Source organism: Alosa pseudoharengus, unplaced genomic scaffold, assembly GCF_046254945.1.
Source record: "Alosa pseudoharengus isolate Yale_2024_CS ecotype anadromous, Long Island Sound unplaced genomic scaffold, YU_APseudo_1.1 YU_APseudo_1.1_scf_1, whole genome shotgun sequence".
Taxonomy (NCBI): domain Eukaryota; kingdom Metazoa; phylum Chordata; class Actinopteri; order Clupeiformes; family Clupeidae; genus Alosa; species Alosa pseudoharengus.
Genome location: NW_027468564.1, coordinates 50529721 through 50556442, shown reverse-complemented (window position 1 = coordinate 50556442; position 26722 = coordinate 50529721). Strand labels below are relative to the sequence as shown.

General features: G+C 48.2%; 1 protein-coding gene across 1 annotated transcript in view; it reads right to left on the bottom strand.

The window, feature by feature from the left end:
- Positions 1-26722, bottom strand: part of LOC143119387 (voltage-dependent T-type calcium channel subunit alpha-1I-like) — an 86521-nt gene that overhangs the window by 12815 nt on the left and 46984 nt on the right. The window contains exons 21-27 of the mRNA XM_076280858.1: positions 25189-25340; positions 23933-24042; positions 21413-21546; positions 19714-19784; positions 11169-11247; positions 10064-10185; positions 8585-9058 (exon numbers count right to left, since the gene is read on the bottom strand). Coding sequence (XP_076136973.1) covers positions 8585-9058; positions 10064-10185; positions 11169-11247; positions 19714-19784; positions 21413-21546; positions 23933-24042; positions 25189-25340 — 1142 coding nt within the window. The remainder of the gene's footprint in view (positions 1-8584; positions 9059-10063; positions 10186-11168; positions 11248-19713; positions 19785-21412; positions 21547-23932; positions 24043-25188; positions 25341-26722) is intronic.

Genomic DNA, 26722 nt, shown 5'->3' with positions numbered 1-26722 from the left:
CAGGGAGAGAGAGAGAGGGAGAGAGAGAGAGGGAGACAGGGAGAGAGAGAGAGGGAGACAGAGGGAGAGAGAGAGAGCGCGCGCGAGAGAGAGAGGGAGACAGAGGGAGAGAGAGAGAGAGGGAGGGAGAGAGAGAGAGGGAGCGAGAGAGAGAGAGAGAGCTGCATGCAGACAGTATGAGTTGATGGCGTGAGCCCGGTCAGTGGAGCCCAGTCAAGCGAGAGCCCAGCAGCCCAGCAGCAGTGAGCAGAGTCCAGTCAGGCGTGTGAAGGGAGGCCAGGACCACCTGGTGAGAGGACAGCAGGCGCTGGCCAATCGACTGACCCTCTCCGAAAAGATGGACAGAGAGAATGAGAGAGTGAGAAGGAGAGAGACTAAGGGAGGGTAGAGAAGGATGGAAAGAAAGCAGCAGAGGAAAAAGGAGGGGGAAAGAAAAACAAAGAGACCTAGCCTTTTATACAGCTGACACAGGTGTAGAGAGAGAGAGAGAGAGAGAGAGAGAGATGGAAGGAGAGAGAGGGGGAAAGAAAAACAAAGAGACCTAGCCTTTTATACAGCTGACACAGGTGTAGAGAGAGAGAGAGAGAGAGAGAGAGAGAGAGAGAGAGAGAGAGAGAGAGAGAGAGAGATTGAAGGAGAGAGAGGGGGAAAGAAAAACAAAGAGACCTAGCCTTTTATACAGCTGACACAGGTGTAGAGAGAGAGAGAGAGAGAGAGAGAGAGAGAGAGAGAGATTGAAGGAGAGAGAGGGGGAAAGAAAATAAATTGGATGGATAAAGAGAAAAAGAAAGAGAGGAGAGAGAGCAATGGACCGTTTCCCTCCATACTGCTGACACAGGTGCGGCTCCCAGCAGCAGCAGCAGCAGCAGCAGCCCAGAGTTCCCTCTGTGATCTGCCCTCATGCCTGGACAGCTACAACTCAATAGTTCTCCTGAACATCCTGCTGCTCTGGCATCGATTAGCCATCCCTGGGTGTCCAACAGCACCTTCACTTTCAGGATTGACATGCAGTGACCCACTCACTCTCTCTACCTCTCTATCCCTGACACACAAACACACACAGACACACACAAACACACACAAACACACACAGACACACACAGACACACACAAACACACACAGACACACACAGACACACACAAACACACACACAGACACACACAGAGAGACAGAGGGCCAGATGCGCTTCTGCGCCCACTTCAGGTGTATTTGATTTGCAACTTGCACGTAAAAACAGGCCACACTGAGGAAAAAGCGCAGGCTGCCCATTGTGGCCGCTGAGAATGGCTATTTGCGCTTTTCCGTGTCATGCATATGCATTCATAGGAGGGTCAGGGGAAAGTGGGAGTATCGCGCAAACACAGGGGAGGAGAAGTGCTAATAGCGATTGATTAGGTATTCCGCCAATTTATAACAGCGCACGTCTGTTTTGCGGTGAAAAGCAGGTGTAATCCAAATTGCGGTTAAATGCGTCAATTAGAAAAACTTTTAGAGAGAGCTAAATCAGTATTCAGAGCTTCAGTTTTCTTCATTGTACTATGTCAAAAGCAACCTTAACTTTTGTTTGCCTTTCTAATATCATATTCTCACTTTCACGACATACACTTCCAAATCTGATAGACTAGGGTATTAAGTCATAGCCCTAGTAGTCTACGTGCAGTAAATAGTTCAAGTATTTTTTTAAAGTGGATTAGTAGCAGTAATAGTAGTAGATTAGTTATTGGGGGCAGCCGTGGCCTACTGGATAGCGCTTCGGACTTGTAACCGGAGGGTTGCCGGTTCGAACCCCGACCAGTGGGAACGGCTGAAGTGCCCTTGAGCAAGGCACCTAACCCCTCACTGCTCCCCGAGCGCCGCTGTAGCAAGGCAGCTCACTGCTCTGGGTTAGTGTGTGCTTCACCTCACTGTGTGTTCACTGTGTGCTGAGTGTGTTTTACTAATTCACGGATTGGGTTAAATGCAGAGACCAAATTTCCCTCACGGGATCAAAAGAGTATATATACTATACTAGTAAAACTATAGGCCTACTCTGTATGTCGCTGCTCGTTGACATTTTAGTATCATGTATGATCGCTAAACTTTGATTATTTTTAATGTCCCAAATAGTTAACTCTATTCAACTGCGCTTGTGGTTCAGCTGTGGGCAAGCAATTGGCGTTGTAGAGGGGGCGGGGATGGGGACGGGCGGTGATGAGCACTGTTTACGTAATAAACTGACAGCTTAGTAAATTCCCCATAATATGGCAAAGCACAGCGTTCGCTCACTGCGCATTGAAAAACTCAGTATTAGCGCTTTCTTTGTACATCCGGCCCAGAGAGAGAGAGAGAAAATGTCTCTCTCATATTTCCTCTTTTCATACTTTCTTTCTTTCCCCTCTTACACCTCTCTACCAGCCTCCCTGCTAATCCCCCAGGAAAACAGCACATGCTTACAAAACCATTTAGCATTCCAATATATTTAATTCTTCATGTTCCCGTATGCAGCTTTACATCATCCTTTGTGATGCTGCACTCTACACTCTACACTACATGTATTTTGAATGCAGCTAATTGTTTCGACACCGTAGCTGATTTACTGAGCACCTGTGGTCTCCCTCCACACCACTAAGTCCCTAAAACCCTCTCTTCTCCTCTTCTCTTCTCCTCTCTGCACTTCTTCTCTCCTCTCCTCTCCTCTGCTCTGCGCTCTCTGGTTATCTGTGCTCTGGTAATAAGGCAGTGGAGCTGCTGATGTATTCAGCAGGTGCTGCCTCCTGACAGTGTCCCAGTGGGGGTGGTGGAGTGTGGGGTAGTGGGGTGGGGTGGTGGTGTGGTGTGGTGTGGTGTGCGGGGGGGCCTGTGGAGACCTGATAAGCCAGGCGTGGAGAGGCTCTCTAAGGGGGGACTCTGCTCATGGCCGGTGTGTCCAGGCGCTGATGGGCTGAGAAAGTGTGCGTGCGTGCACGCGCGCGAGAGAGAGTCTTCACTGACGGAACCTCCCGAGGTGCAAGACTCTGGGGCTGACTGGGCTGACTGGAGCTCCCTTCTGCTCGCACTCGGTCTGCCGCACACACACACACACACACACACACACACACACACACACACACACACACACACACACACACACACACACACACACACACACACACATTCTTTCCATTGCACTCTGCCTCCCATGCATGTATCTCCCTCTCTCTCTCACACACACAGTTTTTTTCCTCTCTTTCACACACACACACACACACACACACACACACACACACACACACACATACACATACACACACACACACACAGACCCCTACTGCGGTTCATCTCACTCCCTTTCTCACTCCCCCCCCCAGCCGGTCCACACAGAGGGCTAAACCCTCGCTCCTCCTCGCTCCTCCATGCTCCTCCTCGCTCCTCCACGCTCCTCCTCGCTCCTCCACGCTCCATCTGTCTCACCTCACAGCTCGCTCACAGGTCTCCTCTCATCATAACAGAACAGGCAGCGGAGGTAAGCTGCCAAAGAGCTCACTGCTAATCAAACTCCACCTGCCACTCACGCACCACCTCTCCTTCTCTCTCTCTCTCTCCTTCTCTCTCTCTCTCTCTCTTTCTCTCTCTCCCAAAAGTCAGTTCTCAGTCTATCCTATTCACTTTAACCAATCAATTACCCTTGAGACAAACTGCCTCAATTACTGGTGGGGATGTCAGCACTGCATAACTCACTGAGACGTGACACAACTTTACGAAAGGAAGCAAGTGAAACCATCACAGCAAACCCACTGAGACAGCGCTAGAGGAGAAAAAACTTTGACAAGGACTTTAAATCCCCTTTGTGTGTCTTTTCAATATTTCATAACTTCTGTGTGGATCTCATCCTCCACTTGTCTGTACATTTCCAACCATAATAAGACAGCTCTTTTAGTCCTTTAAATGGAGTGGAGTGGAGTTGTAGGCTGGTGTTCTCCTACCTACCAATGTAAAGACATGGTGTCTTTCAGCTAAGGATATCATCTTCTCTTCACATTCTTGTGATACTGTAAACTTAGCAGTTAGCAGTTGTTATAGCAGTTGTATATAAAAAAAATATATATTTTAGGGCTGCCAATCGATTAAAAAAAATAATCTAATTAATTACATACTCTGTGATTAATTCATCTAAATTAATCGCATATATGATTTTTGCAGTGAAAGTATTTTAAATATTTAAATTGAAATTAATCATTGAATAATCAGCATTAGTGACATTAAAGTTCAAAAACTCTTTTATTATTATTTTAATAATGGCCATAATAATCTGATATGACCTAATATGCTGAGGAAATAAATTCAAAAGTGCTTCGGGAAGAAGTTTTTTTTCATCACATACATTGCAGAGGACTTTATTTTAATCAACACTTAAGTGAATGTTCCAATCAAGGATCTAGGCAGCACATTTTCTTCTCTCTCCTTCATTTTACAGTTTAATGGTTACTGACTACAACAGCTCGGGGTCAAAGGTCATACAGAATCGATTAATCTGCGTTATTTTTTTTAATCAGTTATTTTTTCTCAAATCTAAATTAATCAGTTATTTTGACAGCCCTAATATATTTAAAATTTGATGCAGTCAACTTAACTTAACTTAATCCTGTAAAATTATAAGCCCATTTCCAAAAACAGTTGGGACGCTGTGTAATATGTACGGTAAATAAAACAGAATGCTATCATTTACATGTTACCCCTATATTTACTTGGGAATAGGTCAAAGAAAATATACTGTAGCAGTTGTTGGAAAAAAAATATATATTTATTTATAATTTGATGCCAGCAACACGTCTAAAATAAGTTGGGACTGGGGCATGTTTACCACTGTGTTGCTTGTGCAGAATGTTTTCCTCAAATATTCAAGGTCTTTCCTAGAAAAGACTGAATGGCAGCATCTGCTCCTCAGAACCAGTATATGTTATGCCAGATGGGCAAGGTGCCCGTGCCACAGATACTAATGCACCCTCGTACTTGAACCAGGCGCTAATAACAGATTGGGTTGTCGTCCCTCCTCTTTGGCTCGGATGACGCAGAGTCCATGATTTCCAAAAACAATAACACATTTTGATTGGTGTAACTACAGGTCAGTTTTCCACTCCATTTGAAATTAGCTCCAGCACAGATAATGTATTATATTGGTCGTACTTGTGTGTGCACACATACAAGTGCACGCACGCACACACACGCGCACGCACACACACACACACACACACACACACACACACACACACACACACACACACACACACACACACACACACACACACACAGATTAGCATACACCTACTAAGCTTACATGCATGAAAGGACTACAATGGAAATAAGCCTTAGGGCTTCAGTGCATTTTATCCTTTTGACAATTAGTGTACAAAGCTCTGCTATTTATTTATTTGTCTTAAATTTGACTTAAATAGAAAATGTTTTTTGTACATGTCAATCAATCAACCTGGTTTGAATGAGGAAACACTGGGGGGGTGCACATGACTGTAGACTCAGCACACTCAGCGTGTGAGTCCTCCTCTGTCCTGTCTATAGTGTCTACGGCTTTTCCCTAAAGGGGTTTTGTTTCCTAACTCATGTACCTCTTATTTCTGCACGACTATAATTGCCTTTTTGTTTAGCCATCACTGTAAAACTACTGTGGCTTTTGTTCCCTTTTTAATTTTCTTCCGCGCCGGCCGTTCCAGAAGTTTTCTGTTGTAAACGGTGTTGTGAATGTGTAAGTGCCTTTAGTGCGTGACGGGTGCTGGAGGAATGAAGGAAGTGGCCTTGCTGTGTACAGGGTGTGCAGGACTGCAGTACGTCCCTAGTGGCCTCGGAGCCCAAACCAAACCAAACATGCTGGTGGCTGTGCTCTGTCACCTGCACTGATTGCAGCTCCGCTTTCCAAACACACCTCCAACCCCCACAACCCCCCTCTCTCTCTGCCTTTCTTTTCTATCCATCTTCTCTCTCTCTCTCTCTCTCTCTCTGCCTTTCTTTTCTATCCATCTTCTCTCTCTCTCTCTCTCTGCTTTTCTTTTCTATCCATCTTCTCTCTCTCTCTCTCTCTGCTTTTCTTTTCTATCCATCTTCTCTCTCTCTCTCTCTCTCTGCTTTTCTTTTCTATCCATCTTCTCTCTCTCTCTCTCTCTGCTTTTCTTTTCTATCCATCTTCTCTCTCTCTCTCTCTCTCTCTCTCTTTTCTCTCTGCTCCAGCTCTGCATCTTTTGGCTCTGCACCACCCCGCCCTCCTTGCACCTCTCTCATTATCTGTGCAGCAGAGCTCCTTGCCTTTGCCTCTCCAAATTGCATTTGCTGTACCTATAAATAAACTCTGTCCGCGCCCGCAATCAAGCCCGTACTCTGATTGTGTGGGTGGACCGGGAGGGAGTTACGGTGGTGTCTGTGTGTGTCTGTGTGTGCGTAGGTGGGTGTGGGAAAGTTGTCTGGTCTTTGAGGCTGCTCTGTGGTAGTGGGGGTAGCTGATGAGTATGGGGGAGCAGTGGTGGCTCTGTGGTGTGTGTGTGTGTGTGTGTGTGTGTTTGTGATGAAGGATGGGAGTTTCTAAAAGCAGTGCTGATGTGCCACGGATCACAGCGTCTGTGCTTATGCAACACTGTCACATGCCAGACCACACATCTGTGAGTCAGCCATGCCAACGATTCATCTGCGTACCTGTGTGTGTGTGCGCGCGCGTGTGTGTGTGTGTGTTTGTGTGTGTGTATGTGTGTGTGTGTGTGATTGTGTGTGTCATTGTGCTTGCCTGTGAGTTCATGCCATTTCATTTCCCTGCCTGGGTGGCTACAGTGGAAACAGAAAGGACCTGTTGATATCAAAGACGGGGATGAGGGGGCAATACGGTCAAGCCTGTTGCCATGGTGCCAAAAATGTGCGGCGTAGCACTGCCAGATTTAGGAGCTTGCAGGACAGCAGTCGTCTATTCCTCCCTCCCTCCCTCCATTCCTCTCCTCCCTCCCTCCATCCTCCTCCCTCACTACAGCAGCGCATTCCTATTGTGAGTCATCTTAAGCTTTTTCTTCTCTCTCTCTCTCTCTCTCTCTCTCTCTCTAACCCCCCTCCCCTCTCTGTTTCTGTCATGTAATCAGCCCCAATCCAATCATCTCATAAACACAAAAGCACTCTGGTCATCGTCTCGCAAGAAAACAACTAGTTATAAATCAAGTAGGGGGGACGGACCTCTGAGGTGAGTCGATGGCGTGGAGGGGGGAAAATAACTGCTATTACGGTGTGCTCCGAGCTCCAGACGCGGCGGAATCAATGCCATGCGAACAATACAGCAAAGGGCCATAGGCACTTAGAGGGCTTAAATGACCACAGCACTGAAATCATTACAGCAGCACAGTGAGCGCAGTTCTTCACCTTAAAATAACAGATTAATTTTGATGTTGCACTGGCAGAGCCTCGTTGACACCAGACCCTTCTCAATTGAGAAGTGGGTCTGGAAAAGGTACATTGACTTACGACTTCCAGCAGGGGCATAACTAGCAGTGAAATTAAACTTTAATTGTTATAAATAAATCAGTTATTTTTTATGTTCTTCACAGAAAATGAGCCAAGGCCCATGAGTTTGAGTTAGAAGAAATAATAAATAGCATACTTTTTCTTTTAGCAAACATTGAAAACGGGTCCCACAGACCCCAACACCTTACAAGGGTTAAGACATTTATTGAGAAGAAGGATGTATTTTAAACAGCTATGTGAAAGTCTTACAGGAAATTACCCTAACGTTGACACATATCAGTGCCCCTTCCCCAAAAGTGCTATCAGGGGTTCTTACATTACGAACAGCCTTAATGGAGGTGTGCCTCTTTAAGGCACGGTTAGGGAACAATCCGTGGAACAAATTACTTTCTTAACCAAAGAAATCTGGTTAAAAAAAAAAAAGACAATGTCTGAAGTTTAATAAAGTAAATTCAAAAAGTGTCATTTCTGGTTAAGGGTCCCTGAAGAGGAGGCGTGAGGTACAGTCATTTTTTCCCCTTCATGATTTGACACAACCCATTCAATCCAAATAGGAGGGGAAAATCACTGCGTTTCTCTGCGACTATGATGACAGTAATTATGTGACCCCCCCCCCCCCCCAATACATTCCCATTATAACGCACACATAGGTGAAATGAGCACTGCGGAACATGAAAGGGAGACGTAATTACAGACAATCAGGAGCGAGTGCAGAAATGATGATAACGTGTGAATGTTACAGCCTTTTGAAATATACTAGTCAGTGCTAGACCACAAGGAGGAAGGATTCATTCCTCAAACATGGGTTCTTCAGGAATAGTGTTTAAAAGAATGGCAGTTTGATATTGCTCAAGGATATAGATTGCATATATTGAAGAAGTCTCAATGTTGCAGTGCCATATTGAACTATATATCTTGAAATACATTGTTCAAAAGAGGAGTTGGATACTGAACCCAAATCTGTTTTTTCGGTCAGCTAGCTCCTATGACATTTAAGAAGCGCATACAAACTCTACAGTATCTCACACACACACACACACACACACACACACATAAAAAGACCCACACCCACACACACACACACACACACACATGCACACACACCTGCACCTGGGCACTGACCTGTGCTGGCGAATACAGTCGGCGGCGACTGCGAGCATCGTGGCCATTCCGGCGTGGGCTGGACGCCCCGTGCGGGCAGTGGGGGCTGGCAGCCGTGACGCCCTGGTACCTGCACCCCCCCTCCCCGGCGCCTCCTCCTCCTCCTCCTCCTCCACGGTCTCCCCCAGGTCCTAAACTTGCCCCTAGTCCTCCGGCTGCCGCTGCGGCAATGGCAGCACCGCCGGCGGCCGCGCCGAGGCCTCCCATGCAGCAGAGGGCGCCCTGGGCGAGCTCCAGCTCGATCTCTGCGTCCATCTCGGCGTCCTCCATGGCCTCCTTGTTGGAGTCGTCCAGGTGCTTCATGAGCACGGCCACCACCACGTTGATGAGCACAAACTGCGCCGTCAGCACGAAGCTCACAAAGTACATGGGCGAGATGAACTGCAGGCTGGGGTTGCAGTTGTACTCTCCTGGTGGGCACTCACGTAGTGTGTCCTGGAGGGGCAGTGGAGTCAGGGTGGACATGGAGACGGACAAACAACAAGTGGCATTTGTTAAATATTGATCAAATACCAATAAGCTCCATTAACATTGCCAACAATGGACAGCCTATCTGACCAACAGTAGTAAGCCGTCTTACCTTAGTGTACAGCTATTGTGCAACAAAATGCTAAGTTATACAGTATGATAAACTATATAGTAAGTTATACAGTATGATCAACTATATAGTAAGTTATACAGTATGATAAACTATACTATATAGTAAGTTATACAGTATGATAAACTATATAGTAAGTTATATAGCATGATAAACTATACTATTACCGTTAGTCCGTTATTGCACACATGCCCTCCTCTATCATGCTGTGGGGCCTGATCAGACAGGATGTTATTGTTGTAGAGAGGCGTCTGTTTTCTTTTGTTTTGCTCGGGCAGTACAGTTGGTATTTTCCGTGCATCTTAAGTACAGTAAGTGTTTTCCGTGCATCTTAAGTACAGTACATGTTTTCCGTGCATCTTAAGTACAGTTGGTGTTTTCCGTGCATCTTAAGTACAGTTGGTGTTTTCCGTGCATCTTAAGTACAGTACGTGTTTTCCGTGCATCTTAAGCACAGTACGTGTTTTCCGTGCATCTTAAGCACAGTACGTGTTTTCCGTGCATCTTAAGCACAGTACGTGTTTTCCGTGCATCTTAAGTACACTGGACACTTCGCGTTGTGTGCGCCTGCTGCGCCTCGTGATTTTGCGGCAGGGCCCTGAGCACCTTCAAATTAAAAAAAAGTTAAACTCAATGCTGAAAAGTGCCCAACGGCATTATTAAAACATTGGGCACCTAATGTTTTACAAGCGGCAAACTGTCCCCTGTCTGATCACGCCCCAAGTCAGTAACTACTGTAAACAAAATTCATAATGTATGATTTGATATTGTCATTAACTGTAGCAAGTTGTGCATGTGCTTGTATATGAGTGGCATTTGACTGGTCATCTTGGGGCGCCCACCTTCATGATGCCATTCCAGTTGTCGCCGGTGGAGACCTGGAAGAGCGTGAGGAAGGCCATGCCGAAGTTCTCGAAGGTGGCGTGGCGGCTCATGCCCTCGCACTGGTACTCCTCGTTACACACTAGGAGACAGGGGCGAGACGAAGGACCCGAGACAGACGCACGAGCCACATACATACACACACACACACACGCGGTCAGTCTCCCCCGCACACAAGCTGCTCCAGGGCCTGGGAGTGGAGCTCTCTCAAAAGGACCAATAAGAATAGGGTTTCATAAAGCAAAACAAAATAAAGTAAAGGGATTGGTGTTTAGCAGACGCTTTTATTTCAAGGGATGCAGACTCGGAGCGGCGAGTTTAGGGGTTTGACTCCAGGGCCGACCAGCGCCACCTCTGCTCCACCACGCTGGTTCACCACGCTGGTTCATTTGTGCACGCTGCTCCGTACGGGCACGCTGGGTCATACTCACACAGTCACGGTGTGGAGCGCGCCACCATCACACAGATTGCAGTTCAGAGAGCTCTTTGACTCAACACAGAGTTGTTATGTGGGTCTCATTGGCCAAGTGCATATGGGGGCGGTGCTGTGGCATGAGTGGCTACAGCATCCATAGCCAGTTTGGGTCCAGGTGGCCAGGGGGGCCCAGGTTCGTATCTGATCTATGGTCATCTTTGGTTCCGATCCCACCCCATCTCTCTCTCTCTCTCTAACTCGCTTCCTGTCAATTTTCACGATCCTATCTTTAATAAAGGCAACCCCCCCCCCCCCCAAAAAAAAAACAACAAAAAAACATGCATACAAAGAATCAAAAAATGCTTTTGTTTTTGTGCATTGTGAAAAAACCTAGGACTACAAAATGCCCAACAGCAGCCATGCAGTAGAGGGCTGGACACCAGGAAGACTTTATTCACTCTCATCTGGTCACGTCCTCTCCGCTCTGATCATCTGATGACTTTAGGTACCGTACACCCAGTCATTTGATAGCAGTAAACTGATTAGAACTCTGTGTTAGAATTCTGTGTAGATAGCTCTGCCTGCAGAACACGACTATGTTCTATCTGGCTGGAGTGTGGGAGGTTGAACAGGTACAAGCAGATACTCACCCAACTCCCCGAACAGCTCAACTCCCAGAGCAGCATAGATGAAGAACAGCAGCATGAAGAGTAGGCCAAGGTTCCCCACCTGTAACACACACACACACGCACAACACACACACACACACACACACACGCACACACGCATGCACAGCACACACACACACACACACACACGCACACACACACACACCATTAAATCACCACCATGAGGCCCATTCCACCCAACCATCAGGCACAGAATTGCCTGAAGGTCTCCCACCATGAAATCATTCTCCATTAAGTCCCCCTACACACTACACATTGCGCACCAGCGGATCCAGCGGAGCCAAAACAGCTGGGCACGCTGGCGGAATCCCTCAGAGATTCCCAGGGCCCCAGATGGGCTGCGAGATGGGCTCCTCCGCTGCGCTCACAGCCCTCTAATAAATCACCTCGCCGTGAAGAGAGAGGCATCAGATGAAGCAATCGCACGCCACATCCAAACAGCCTCAGTAGCCACGCCTGACCTTCCCAGTCTCTCTCCCACTGGGATGGGGATTGTCCTTGGGCAATTGGAGAGTGGTATTCCTCTGGGTCGGGATTGACTGGATGTATATATATATAGTGCTCCAACCAAGGGCAGTTCCCTTAGGAGATGCTGGGATGGAGGGTGAGGTGGTGTGTGTGTGTGTGTGTGTGTGTGTGGGGGGGGGGGAACTCCCACAGCCTCGAGCACTAAACCTTGCTGAAGTGACACGGCAGAAATCCAATCCTGAAAAGTGAAAAGCGTCGCGCTCGGGTGGAGACATGCTATTACCAAGTGACCCCGAGAGAGAGAGAGAGAGAGTGAGAGAGACAGATAGAAAGCAAGGAAGAGAGCGAGAGATGTCGCTGTGCATGTCCCATGAAAACACAATTTCATAAGGAAATGGAAGGCGAAAAATCGCGTGTGGCTGCACAGTGCACAAATCCGGCAAAGTGAAAAGGGCAAATTGTGCAAGATTGAGTCATGATCATCCACTGAAGATGAACGATTCAACAGAGAGAAAATGAAGAGGAAACAGTCAAATGTTCTATGTTGCAAACAAGCACACGTTGTTCCAGTTACGGTCACCAGGAAAGCAGTGTGCTCTAGAGTCTTTGGTCATTAGTAACAATATCACCAAGGTTAAGAGTGTGAGAGCTGGGAGCTTGCTCTGTATAAAATGTCCATCTGCTAAACTAGAGGGGAGCGCAGACCCTCGCCAAGGCCAAACGGTGTGTGAAATCAAATAAATAGATAAAGACTTTAAATACATAAATACAGCTATGGCATGTACCTGTCACGTCCTTGCCTGGCTGCTCGGTGACCACGCCCCCTGTTCCTAATGAACATCCACTTCCTTGTTCTCACTCTCCAGAGTACTAATTGGGCACACCTGTGCGGACTCCCATATAAACATCCCCTCTACCACAGTTGGTCACCGGGCGTCGTTGAAAGTGGCTCCTAGTTTCTCTGCTCCTGCGTTTTCTCAAGTCCTCTCCTAGGTGAACCTTTTCCGGTGGTTTCTTGGACTATTTTGAAAGTTTCTCAGTTTTCCTTGGACTCTGTTTTTGGACTATGGTGGATACAACTCCCTATTTAAGTTGAGTACTCTCTGGTTTTTCATCATTGCGTTGTTACTTTGTATTTCTGTTGCACTTTGTTTATTTGAGAGTTTTGACATATTTTATTTGTACTTTGTGATTCCTCTGAGCTTTTTTGCTACTTTATCTTCTGTGCGTTTGGATTTTGGTATTCTTTTGTGACTTTGATTGTGAACTCTGGTCTACTTCTGTGTGGATCTGCCCTAGTCAACCCTGTGCAAATAAAAGCCTGGTCCTTGCAACTAATTCCCTGTTCGCCATTCTCTCTCAAGTGATTCCGTGACAGAACGCCCGGTCAAAACTGGCATGGACCAGGCAGCTGGCCCAGCTCCGGAGCAGTTTCAAGGGCTGGTGGATGAACTCCGTCGAACGCTCATAGCGACCACACATCCTGCTCCACCAAATCCGCCGAGTCCTATGGCGAACCCAGCTACTTACTCAGGTGATCCTGCAGAGTGCAATGGATTTCTTCTTCAGTGTTCACTCGCCCTGGAGATGCAAGCCAGCCGCTATCCCACTGAGCGTGCCCAGATAGCATATGTCATTAGTCTGCTTCGAGGTCAAGCGCTACAATGGGCAGAGGGTGTCTGGAACCGGGGAGGGACTACCATTGCAACCCTCAATAATTTTGTTACCCATTTTAAGGAGGTATTTGCATTGCCTCAAGGAGATTCCACTATACAGCAGAGACTGTATCAACTCCGCCAGGGTAGGAGTCCCATTACAGAATATGCACTCCAGTTCCGTACCTTGGCAGCCGTCAGTGGTTGGAACGAAGCGGCTCTTATCACAACCTTCCGACAGGGACTAGAGCCAAGATTGCGCCTATATCTCTCAGCTTACGATGACTCCATGGGTCTAGAGCGATTTATTCAAATGGCTATCCGAGTTTCCCACCGACGAGAGGGCTGTCTCCAGGAGTTGAGCACTGGAACCACCGCAGGGATCCTGAGACCCAGAGATGGTGAGGAGGCAATGCAGCTTGATGTTGTGGCAATGAGACTGACTCCCACTGAGCGGAGACGACGCATGACCCAGAACCTGTGCCTCTATTGTGGAGCTCCTGGTCACATCATCGCCCGTTGTCCGGTGAGACCCCAGCTTCCCTCGGTGAGTCTCGTACACTTAACTATGCCTAGTACTACTCCTCTCAGTATTATAGTGACTTTGTGTATACAGGGAACATGTACAACTGTTTCTGCTCTCCTAGACTCGGGGTCAGCGGGCAACTTCATCTCAGGGTCCTTATGCCACCGTCTCCGGCTCACCACCTCACCCAACCCGAACGCCTGCTCCGTTCAGTCCATCACGGGGAAGCCTCTAGGAGGAGGCCTCATAAGGGAGATGGTGGGTCCCATCAAGCTGCAGGTGGGGCTCTTCCACAAGGAGTCCATCTCCTTCCTGGTCTTAGAGGACTCAATGGCTGAACTAATTCTGGGAAGACCCTGGCTAATTCATCATTCTCCAGTTGTGTGTTGGAAGACTGGAGACGTATTGTGTTGGAGTTCACACTGCTTCCAGAACTGTCTGACTGATCTACCTCGACGTTTATTCCAAGAGACCACCGATTACCTTCCTTTGCATGCTACATCTGTGGAGAGTCCACGGGAAAAGATCAGTGTTTCCCTTCCACCTCAGTACCACCAGTTCCATGACGTATTCTGCCCAGTAAGAGCCTCACAACTACCTCCTCACCGCCCATGGGACTGCGCCATTGACCTTCTGCCAGGTGAGCCAGTGCCCAGAGGTAAAGTGTATCCGTTGTCACTTCCAGAACAGAAGGCCATGGAGGAGTACATAGAAGAAGCCCTCAAACAAGGTTATATCCGTCCCTCAACGTCCCCTGCTGCTTCCAGTTTCTTTTTTGTGCCCAAGAAGGATGGAGGGCTTCGTCCATGCTACCGGGCCCTGAACAAAATAACGGTCAAGTTTCGATATCCCCTTCCCCTCGTTCCAGCAGCCCTAGAACTCCTCAGAGGTGCCAAGATTTTTACAAAGCTTGATTTACGGAGTGCCTATAACCTGATTCGGATCAGAGAAGGGGACGAGTGGAAGACAGCATTTGTGACACCAAGTGGCCATTACGAGTACTTAGTGATGCCCTATGGGCTCGCTAACGCCCCCTCTGTTTTTCAGGGCTACATGAACGAGGTACTCCGAGAATTTCTGCACTGTTTTGTGATCGTGTACATTGATGACATCCTGATCTATTCTAGCTCAGAGGACGTACATTTTGATCATGTGTCCCAAGTGTTGCAGAGGCTCCGAGACCACCAGCTTTTCCTAAAAGCTGAGAAGTGCTCCTTTGGGACTTCTGAGGTTCCATTCCTGGGTTACTACATCGGCCCGGAAGGAGTGTGTATGGACGAGGGGAAGGTTATAGCTGTGCGACAGTGGCCTGCGCCTACCTCCATCAAGGAGCTACAGCGATTCCTGGGGTTTGCCAATTTTTATAGACGCTTTATTGGTAACTACAGCATGATCACTGCACCACTGACCTCTCTCTTAAAGGGCAAACCCAAGACCCTCAGTTGGAATCCCAGGGCGCAGATGGCCTTCCAGGATCTCCAGACAGCATTCACCTCAGCCCCCATCCTTCAACACCCGGATCCAGAGAGTCCGTTCATCGTGGAGGTAGATGCCTCCACCACAGGGGTGGGCGCAGTCCTTTCTCAGCAGCAAGGGACATCTTCTCGCCTCCTGCCATGTGCCTTCTATTCCCGGAAGCTCACCCCAGCGGAGCAAAATTATGATATTGGCAACCGGGAGCTCCTCGCCATCAAGCTGGCTCTGGAGGAGTGGCGCCACTGGCTGGAGGGGGCCAAGTATCCCTTCAAGATCTTGACGGACCACAAGAATCTTGCGTACCTGAGAGAGGCAAAGCGGCTGAATCCCAGACAGGCCAGGTGGGCCCTTTTCTTTACTAGATTTGATTTTATAATTTCCTACCGTCCTGGGTCTCGTAACGTCAAGGCTGACGCATTGTCCAGGATCCATGCTGCAGATGATCTCGAGGAAACTCCCACGTGTATTGTCCCCTCCGAGAAGATCGTGGGGGCCATCCAGTGGGCCTTGGATGACGAGATTCGGGAAAGGAACAGCTCCCAGCCTGCTCCGCCGGGGACTCCTGTCCATGCCGTGTACGTCCCTCCTGACCTGCGCACTCAACTTATTGAGATGGTACACTCCTCACTGGGCACTGGCCACCCGGGGGCCAACCAGACCCTCTCGTTGCTGCGACAGAAGTATTGGTGGCCTGGCATCAGCCGGGATGTCAGGAGATTCGTTGCAGGCTGTGCGACCTGTGCCATGGCAAAGAGCCCACGCCACTTGCCTGCAGGAAAGCTCCTCCCACTGCCCATTCCACGTCGGCCATGGTCACACCTGGGTTTGGACTTCATCACGGACCTCCCTAACTCCCTGGGTAACACTTGTGTTTTAGTTGTTGTTGATCGGTTTTCCAAATCATGTAAATTGTTTCCCCTGACAAAACTTCCTAGTGCTAAGGAGACCGCTAATTTAGTGTTTTGTAAGGTGTTTACATATTATGGACTGCCGGAAGACATAGTATCAGACAGAGGACCTCAGTTCACGTCTCATTTTTGGAAAGCTTTCTTCTCTCGTTTAGGTGTGACCGTGAGCCTGACCTCTGGATACCACCCTCAGGCAAATGGGCAGACGGAGAGAAAGGTTCAGGAGGTCTCACGTTTCCTGCGGGCCTTCTGCTCACAACACCAGCAAAGTTGGAGCGAGTTCCTCCCCTGGGCCGAGTACGCACAAAATTCCCTGATCCAACCAACCACGGGCCTCACCCCGTTCCAGTGCGTACTCGGCCGCCAACCGCCACTGTTCCCATGGACATTTGAGCCATCTGACGTCCCGGCGGTGGATGACTGGATCCGGCAGAGTGAGAGGGTCTGGGGTAGAGCCTTTTGTCACCTCCAGAGGGCAGTCCGCCGACACCAACGCTATGCGGACATCCGCCGCTCCACTCCTCCAGACCTCACCGTGGGACAGAGGGTCTGGCTGTCCACGCGTGATATCCGCCTACGACTACCTTCTAAGAAGCTAAGTCCCAGATTTGTTGGCCCCTTTCAAATTGTGCAGCAGGTCACTCCTGTCACGTACAGGCTTCAGCTGCCCTCAAATTGGAGGGTTCACCCTACGTTCCATGTCTCTTTGTTGAAAGCCTATGTTCCTCCTGTTTCCTCAGAGTCGGGCTCGGGCGTGGTACCTCCTGTGCCGCTCCTGACTGAGGATGGGCCAATCTATGCCGTGAAGGACATCCTGGATTCCCGGCGCCGTAGGGGTCGTCTCGAGTACCTGGTCGATTGGGATGGCTACAGACCAGAGGATCGTTCCTGGGTGCTCCGAGACGATGTCCTGGACCCGACCTTGCTTCGCGAGTTCCACCAGCTTCATCCGGATCGCCCAGCTCCGCGAGGTCGGGGCCGACCACGGCGCCAGGCACGGCATCCCTCAGGAGCGGCCCCTGGAGGGGGGGGTAATGTCACGTCCTTGCCTGGCTGCTCGGTGACCACGCCCCCTGTTCCTAATGAACATCCACTTCCTCGTTCTCACTCTCCAGAGTACTAATTGGGCACACCTGTGCGGACTCCCATATAAACATCCCCTCTACCACAGTTGGTCACCGGGCGTCGTCGAAAGTGGCTCCTAGTTTCTCTGCTCCTGCGTTTTCTCAAGTCCTCTCCTAGGTGAACCTTTTCCGGTGGTTTCTTGGACTATTTTGAAAGTTTCTCAGTTTTCCTTGGACTCTGTTTTTGGACTATGGTGGATACAACTCCCTATTTAAGTTGAGTACTCTCTGGTTTTTCATCATTGCGTTGTTACTTTGTATTTCTGTTGCACTTTGTTTATTTGAGAGTTTTGACATATTTTATTTGTACTTTGTGATTCCTCTGAGCTTTTTTGCTACTTTATCTTCTGTGCGTTTGGATTTTGGTATTCTTTTGTGACTTTGATTGTGAACTCAGGTCTACTTCTGTGTGGATCTGCCCTAGTCAACCCTGTGCAAATAAAAGCCTGGTCCTTGCAACTAATTCCCTGTTCGCCATTCTCTCTCAAGTGATTCCGTGACAGTACCAGTGATGGAGTTAAGGACTGGAACATAATAAACTTCCACAGGAAAATGTCGACCAAAGTCTTATTTCCGTGTCACTAATAGCTGTATCTGTAGCTTAAATGTTATTCTATTTCTGTACATTGTTTTGGATAAACATGTCTGCCAAATGAATAAGTGTAGATGCAAACCCATAGGGCCCAGCATGTAAACACAGTCTCACTACCCAACATACTTAGGCAGATCCAGAGTGGTGACCCATCCGTTTAGCTAAAGTCTGTTCAGCTCAGGTTCCCCTGCTTCTCTGCCTCTGACATTTAGAGCGATGGCAGACAGGTGTCACAAAGCTGTTCCGACACCTGCTCTAAAAATCGACGTTGATGGAAATCGGGAGTGCCTGCATTTCCCAATGCGAGGCCCAGCCTGACGGCCAGACATCAGCGGCGGCCATCTTAACCACCATTTACGGAGCCTATTTAGGGCCTAATGGGCCGTGACTCAGCGCGCTCGTCTCCGAGCGTGACAAACAGTCGGCTTTACGGTCACGTAAAATAAGATAAAAAAAAAACCCACCACCTTAATGGATTCACGCATGATTCACTAGCATTTAGAGTCAGGGGATAAGGAGCTGTGGAGAAATGAAAGCTTGGGATGGAGAGAGAGCGACAGAGAGAGAGAGAGAGAGAGAGAGAGAGAGAGAGAGAGAGATGGAGGGAGAGAGCGATAAGGGGGGGAAATGGACGGAATGAAATGAGCGGTTGGAAAAATAGGCGACGTTTCTTAAAAGGCACAGCGAAAGATGCGTTAAAGAAACTAAACAAAAAGAGGGAGTGCTTCAGAGCGCTGTTGATCTCCGTCATCCCCATTGAGGAGATAAGAGGGGAGAACACAATCGGACTGCACCAGGCGTAAAAACACATGCGCTCGCGAGCTTATTCTTCTGACACGCTCCAGCAGAATACAACTGTGTGGGTGCGGAACAGCTCAGCCGCGTCCAACCCGTGCACGCCAGAGAGCTGCCGACTCCAGCCCAGACCTGTTTAGAGTCTCAAGCAGCCACCTGTGAAAAAAGCAGCATCAAAACATCGTTCCCCAAACTTGGAAGCACTGCAGTGGAATTATAGTGGAAGTGTGATAACACAAATGAAAAAAAAAGACGAGTTTTGCACCATTGAAGTAAACACCATTGACACCAGAAGGGATCAAGGTCCCTGTGTTCACCTCCCTGATACAAAACTCTATCCCCTCCACCTTCTTTCCCCCTCCACCTCTGATGCATGGGAGTTGGTGGCAGAGAGTCAGACAGCATCGCTCCATCACCCTCTCCTCTCCCTCCTCCTTCTCCCCCTCTACCACCACATCATGATAACCACCCCTACATACCCTTGAGATGAGAAGGTGGCAAGGGGCTGGTGTTAACAAGTGATGCTTATCTGTATGTTGGTGGAGGGCAGCAGTGGGTCGGGGGGGGGGGGGTGGCTCTGATGCCATCCCATCTGTCAGAGTGGGTGACCGGGAAGATGTGGAGTGGAAATGGGGGGGCGAGGGGTTTCTGTGAGGGTGACCGCTGACTGGACATTTCTCTTTTTGTCTGCATGACAAACTGACTTGTGCTTTGGTGTGTGTGTGTGTGTGTGTGTGTGTGTGTGTGTGTGTGTCTGTGTGTGTGTGTGTGTGTGTATGTGTGTGTGTGTGTCACCTGTGGTAAGCCCTTGGCCACTGTATCATGCACATCTAAGTAAACTGCTGACTTATCCTTTACTTTTGTATGCTTGTCAAATGTCAATGCCTGAGTGTGTGCCTGCATGTGCCTGAATGTGAGTGTGTGTGTGTGTGTGTGTGTGTGTGTGTGTGTGTGTGTTTTACCTGTGGTAAGGCCTGGACCACTGTGTCTAGCAGAGCTCGCATTCCCGTGGCCATTTTCAACAGCTTCAGCACTGCACAGTGAAGAGAGAGACAGTCAGACAGAGAGTCAGACAGACAGACAGTCAGACAGACAGACAGACAGACAGACAGACAGACAGGCAAAAAGTTTTAAAAATGAGCTGAGAATGTAGCACCACAAAAAAATGTGTACAGCTCCCATCAGTCCATTAACAAGAGGGAAAGGGGAATGTCAGTGCCTGACAGGGAGAAAGCGTGAGAGAGAGGAAGGCCACTCTGTTGCATGGCCAGGGACTGCCCCATGACAGGAGAAACCGCTTCAGGAGGTTTGCAGTAATGGCAACAGCATTCAACCTCAACAACTTTTTCCTCTTAAAAAAAAATAAAAGTGTTACTTCCACAATGCCTGCGAATTCAGATAAGAAAACTTATAGAATGGAAGAGCGAGGCTGTCTTAAAGGCAATTTTTCGCATAGATCTGTTTCTCGAAGTCACTGTTGGTACGAAAAAACACAATCGTTAGTTCCAGCAGCCAGGCAACTACAGCGCTACACTCTGGGGCATGAGCACGGGGGCTCACGCACATGCCCCCAGTGTAGCGGCATAGCTGCCTGACTGTTGGAACTAGCAACTCAACCTGCCCTAGTCTAAATCTCCCATTGAAAACAAGCACTTGTTGGGGTAACTTTAATTGTAAAACAAAAAGTCTCTAAATCTGCGTGTCACATAAATATATACCGTTAAGAAGACAGGTGTACACCTGTACTTCCAAAATTACATAATTGGGTTGGAAAAACAAAAAATATTTACAGGTAACGACACGCTTCTCTGTCAGTAGAGAGAGGGGCTCACTGGACACGCTGGGGTGTGTCTGCTGGTCATTACTGGCCCCAGTGGCCCTAATAGTTAGACTGATTCCGGCCAACACCGCACTGCACATACAAGGGGGGGGGGGGGGGGCGCAGAGAAGAGGTTGATGGTCCACCAGTGGAGGATGGGGGGGGGGGCAAGAATGAGGAGAAAAGAAAGGAGGGAGTGTGGAGGGAGGTAAGAGAGAGGAGAAAGGAAAGGGGGAGGTGCAGAGTGGAGCAGCAGGAGATTGAGGAGGGAGGAATAGAGAGGAAATGGAGTGAGAGGAGGGACAGGTGGAGAGGTAGGAAAAGATGGATGGATGAAGGAGAGGAGGGACAGGTGGAGAGGTAGGAAGAAATGGATGGATGGAGGAGAGGAGGGCCTTCCTGAGCTGACTGCTGAGCGGAAGATTGGATTTAGTGGCTGAAACAGTGAGTCAGCAGGTTTTTCCTTCCTTGAGAAGCTTATACTGTAGGTTGTAGATCGGGGCTTAAAGTCAGGGTGAACTTCAAACGCAGGTATCAGTCACAAATACTGACATGCTCTCTCTCTCTCTCTTTCTCTCTCTGTGTGTATGTGTGCAAGTGTGTGAGTGAGTGTGTGTATGTGCATATAGACACAAATCACTGATATTTCAGAGTGGTAAAACATTCATGAGAATTCAATGGGAGATGTCAGCCATAGGGGAAATGGGTTTATAAGGCCACTGATCGACAGTTACAGTAATGATGGGGGGCATGTGTGGGCGTGTGAGTGTGAGTGTGAGTGTGTGTGTGTGTGTGTGTGTGTGTGTGTGTGTGTGTGTGTGTGTGTGTGTGTGTGTCCTCACCTCGGGCGATGCGCAGCACCCGCATGATGCGGATAATGGTGGGGTTGATGGGCAGTGAGGCATTGATCTCGATTTCCTCCAGAGTGATGCCCATCACAGACAGCAGCACGATGGCCAGGTCCAGCTGGTTCCACCTAAGGAGGACGGGGGGGGGGGGGGGGCAAAAGAAAGGTACACCTCAGCAAAGTGATTGAAATATAGAAACACAATTGACAAAGACACCCCCCCCCAACACATACACACTTTTGCACACACACACACACACACATCTGACAAACACCATCCACCTGTAACACCTGATATATTTAATCCCTCAGGTGTGTAACCAGATTACAGAAACAGCCCTGTCTGCGTGCGGATATCCAGGCGCGCCGATGCCGGCCACCGCTTCCAATAACGAGCAGTGTGAGTCCTAACACAACTGGCCAAAGCCGTAAATGCTTACGCCGTTGGTCAATTTTGGGAGACTGCAACGTTGCACTGACGGTATCGAGCCCCTATTTCACTTGTGCTGCATTGCAGTCAGTGCTGTCACCTGGCTGTAGGCGTTTCCTTGGGCTCTTTGATCTGGTGCAGAAAAATCGAAAATGCAGCAAAGTGATTGACACCTCGGATCAGAGACCTTCTTAGTAAAACTCAACCTGGGGGAGCTGAGCCATGAGATACCTATAGCATATAGCTCACTCCCCCTCTCTCTTTCTCACTTTCCTTACCAACTTTGACCTCTCTCTCTCTCTCCCTCTCTCTTCCTCGCTCTCCCTCTCTCTCTCTCTCTATCTCTCTCCTCGCCTTACCTGAGGAAGCCTGTCACGTCTTCGACTTCGACTCATGAAGAAAGTTCAGTGCAAGCAGGAAACCGCTGTGCCAAAGACCCAGGTAGTTCTGCTCATTCTGGCTGATCCACCAGACTGTGCATCTCCCTTTCCAGCTCTGACAGCTCTTTATATCAGAATGCACTGAGGCGTTAAGGAGCTTTATTACACGGCTCTTCACAATGCAAGTAGAACGCTCCATTGACTTGAATGGGATTTCCCAAAGTTGTAGCGGTCATTATTTTTGACTAAAGGACCTCTGAAAAAAATAATGACCGCTGTCAATGGCAACAGAGTTTGTGCTTCTAATTCAGGTCTTTCATACTGTATCACTCCGCAACTACTGGAACTTCCTTCAAAAGTGAAAAGCAGACAGTTGATCAGCTGTGTTCTAAAGAATGTTTGATTCAAGTTCAGCGTGTGTTGTTGCAAACTATTTGTTTCTCAGCAAGCGCCACGATGAACGGTAACAAATAGGCTATAGCCTAGGCTATGTACAGTAGGCTAAAGAGTCATATTGTGGGGAGTTTATTGTTTCGTTTTGGCAAGTAGCTGTGTAATAAGCGGGATAATGTATAGAACGCAGGTCATTACTGTGAAAATAAGTCCCTTCAGGGCAGAACAAGACCCCTCCTCTGCGCGTCGGGGTCCGGTTCGCCCTGTCGGGACTTATTTTCCCAATAATGACCAGCGTTCTATACATTATCCCTTAAGTATTGTACAGAGAATTTCATATCGGACAGCGTTGTGTTATCAGCGTTGTGTTATCTGATATACACATGCTGCAATGGGTCACCGCTCCAAAACAAACATCAAAGCATTACATGTAGACAATGACTACAACCGCAGAATTGGAGATAAAACTACAAAACCCAGCAGCCTGTGCTTTAGTATGGAGCGCTAGTCAGGGCGGTTTAGCCTCAGCAGCCCACATCTCAATTCACATGTCAACTAGCAGGAATAGAGGAAACAAGACCAGGGAGTGGAATCATTCCACTCAACGCGGCTCTTTACGCCGCAAACAATTCTGAACGGCTGTGGAGATTTAGTCTCTCTGTGAGTTCAGTGCCAGGTGCAATTTCGTGCACACGAAAAGGGGAAAAAAAAAAAAAATATCGCCTTTGATAAATATTGCATATATTCCTCTCAGTGCTTTGGAACAACACAGAAATTAGCCTATATGATTGGCCTTTTGGAATATTAGAGCCAACACTTTACAGCGGATGTCTGTAATTAGAAATCATTTGGTTTTGAAAAGCCATAACTGCGTTCGCTCCATTACGGAGGCACAGAGTGAGGTGATTCCGTGCACATTAATGAGTATTAAGTATGCAATCGGTATAATTATAACCTCTGTTTTTTGCCAAATGGCTCTGCTCATCAGATTGAGGAGAGCAGAAGAAGAAACACACACACACACACACACACACACACACACACACACACACACAGATACACTCTCTCTCGCACACACACACACACACACAAACTCTCTCACACACACAAAAACACACACACACATACACACACACACACACATACACACACACACACAGGGAAGTGTGACTCAACGTGCTCTGAGGGGGTGAGAGGTGGGATAATAATTAATCCGTTCATCTAATTAGCGATGGCGTGGCGTAGCGTGGCGTGGCATGGTGGCGGGACGAGTCGAGGGTGGCGCTGAGTGACCTGGTGCTGGGCCCGTTACCTGTCCTTGAAGAAGCGGCGGACCCCGAAGGCCACCAGCTTGAGCACCGTCTCGATCACGAAGGTGGTGCTGAAGAAGTAATTGCAGTACTTCAGGGTCGTCTCGAGAGACTGAAAAAAAAAACCACCCACACAATGGATTGAGTGAGTGAGTGAGAGAGAGGGAGAGAGAGAGAAAGAGAGAGAGAGAGAGAGAGCAAGAGAGAGGAAGATAGGAAAATTGAGCAGAAGAGTACATAGTCATACCTATTGGCTCAGTGCAACTGCATGCTGTGCTGTGTGAATATTTCTGAACATTAGCCTAATGACTCACTCATAATAGACAGCACAGATTCAACAGCCTCCAGACTCCAGGTCTGTACAGCACCCTTGGTCTCTAATGAGACCAGCCATTCTGCTGCACGCAGTGGTCAAGCTAGTTACCACCACTGACTGTGACTGGGTTCATTAATAGGCAATTAATGTACTGTGCTGATGGCTGTCTGTGTGTGTGTGTGTGTGTGTGTGTGTGTGTGTGTGTGTGTGTGAGAGAGTTTATGTTTGTGTACAGGACAGTGTGCGCGAATAAATGTAAAGTTCTGTGTTCTATTGTTTTTTGTGTCTCTCTATTACTGGATTTAATACCATCACACACACACACACACACACACACACACACACACGTCTAGCTAAACATCAACCAAGACTGTTTTCACTGAGTATCTAATGGAACAAACCACTGAAGTGTTAAAATATAGCTTAGAAAATAGATCACATACCGGTATTTCCATATTACCATTACATTTAGTGACTCACTCATGCATAAATGTAGTTGAACAAATCCCACATTTATCAGCGATTGCAATGTGCAGGATTTTCAGCTCAGAGAACAGCCCTTGATTGTTTGTTTTTACATTTAATTACATTTAATTATTCATGTATACAATAGCGAAGCTTCATCCCACTGTGTTTTTATGTATAGGACATTTTTAGTGACTGACTAAATTAAATTCAGAGCCAGTCATCAAAGTAAAAATGTCCTTGCAGTTCCTCATTTATTTTGATTAAACGTCTTCATCCCTCACCGTATGCCTTCAGACAGGCCCCATCACGACTCTGCACTATCCATGCTCAGCTGCCATCTTTATTTTCTGATAACAACCACTTGACATTTGCAGGGATCCACTCTAACCCTGTCACTGATGACAGACACTGTGGTAATGGTGCTGAGCAGTGGTGCATTGTGGGAGCTGTAGTCAGTGAGGCGCGAGCAGTCACCTGTGGCTGGCTGTAGTGTTCCAGTGACATGGTGACCACGTTGATGCAGATGATGAGTGTGATGAAGAGGTCTAGGTGGTGGCTGGTGCAGAAGGTGTGGATCATCAGGCGAATGTGACCGTAGCTGGCGTAGTAGGGCAGCTTCTGAGCCTCTGGACGGGGTTGTGAGGGGGCAGAGGGACGGAGAGAGAGAAGGTTACAGAGGGACAGAGACCTTACAGAGGGACAGACCTTACAGAGGGACAGAGAGTCCACTCAGAGAGGGACAGAGACCACTTACAGAGGGACAGAGAGCACTTACAGAGGGACAGAGACCTTACAGAGGGACAGACCTTACAGAGGGACAGAGAGTCCACTCAGAGAGGGACAGAGACCACTTACAGAGGGACAGAGAGCACTTACAGAGGGACAGAGACCTTACAGAGGGACAGAGACCACTTACAGAGGGACAGAGACCACTTACAGAGGGACAGAGAGCACTTACAGAGGGACAGAGACCTTACAGAGGGACAGAGACCACTTACAGAGGGACAGAGACCACTTACAGAGGGACAGAGACCACTTACAGAGGGACAGAGAGCACTTACAGAGGGATAGAGACCTTACAGAGGGACAGAGACCTTACAGAGAGACAGGGACCACTTACAGAGGGACAGAGACCTTACAGAGGGACAGAGAGTCCACTCAGAGAGGGACATAGACCACTTACAGAGGGACAGAGAGCACTTACAGAGGGACAGAGAGACCACTCGGAGAGAGACAGGGACCACTTACAGAGGGACAGAGAGCACTTACAGAGGGAGAGACACAGAAAGTAGATCATAGAACAAAAAACATGCAACAGAAAGGACAGAGGAAGGAGAGAGGGAGAGTGGATGGAGTGAGAAAAAAAGAAAAACAAGTTGCAATCGAGCGGGTGATTAAACGTAGACTGACTAGTTCATGTTTGCAAGTGGCGTTTAAAAGACATGTAAACGGGCACGCTGGCACATTTGCACTTCAAAGGCAAAATGTAAATGTATGCATATGTAATCAGAGTGAGTTTAAGAGCCAGCAGTGCTGAGGTGGTGGAGGCAGCGGTGCTGCATGTGCTTTGCTTTTAGTCTAAAATCAAAGTGGGCAGCAAATCTGATTCTCAAAGCATCTCCTATTATAAACATGGCAGGGCTAGGGGGAGGGATTTGTATTTCCCCATATCTGGCAACCCAGGCTGAACTGAGCTGAACTAGGCCTGAGGAAACGCTTCCTCGAATCGGCGTCGTTTAGGGTCGGACGTGACAAATCTCTGGTTCTGTCTTCACTGTTGTGTGCTGAGTGCTGGAAGCCATCTCCTGCTGGGGAGCAGTCAGACAGAACCAGATTAATGGGAGACAAAAAAAGAACAGGGAAAAAAGGGTTCCTCTTCACTTTGCTGTAAATTGTCTGTTTATCTCTCTCTACGAGATACCCATGTAATGTGAGATAGACAGACTGGGCCTTGGTGTGGGGCCCAAAAGTATTAGCATAAGGCTAGCGCTACACTGGGTCCACAGTT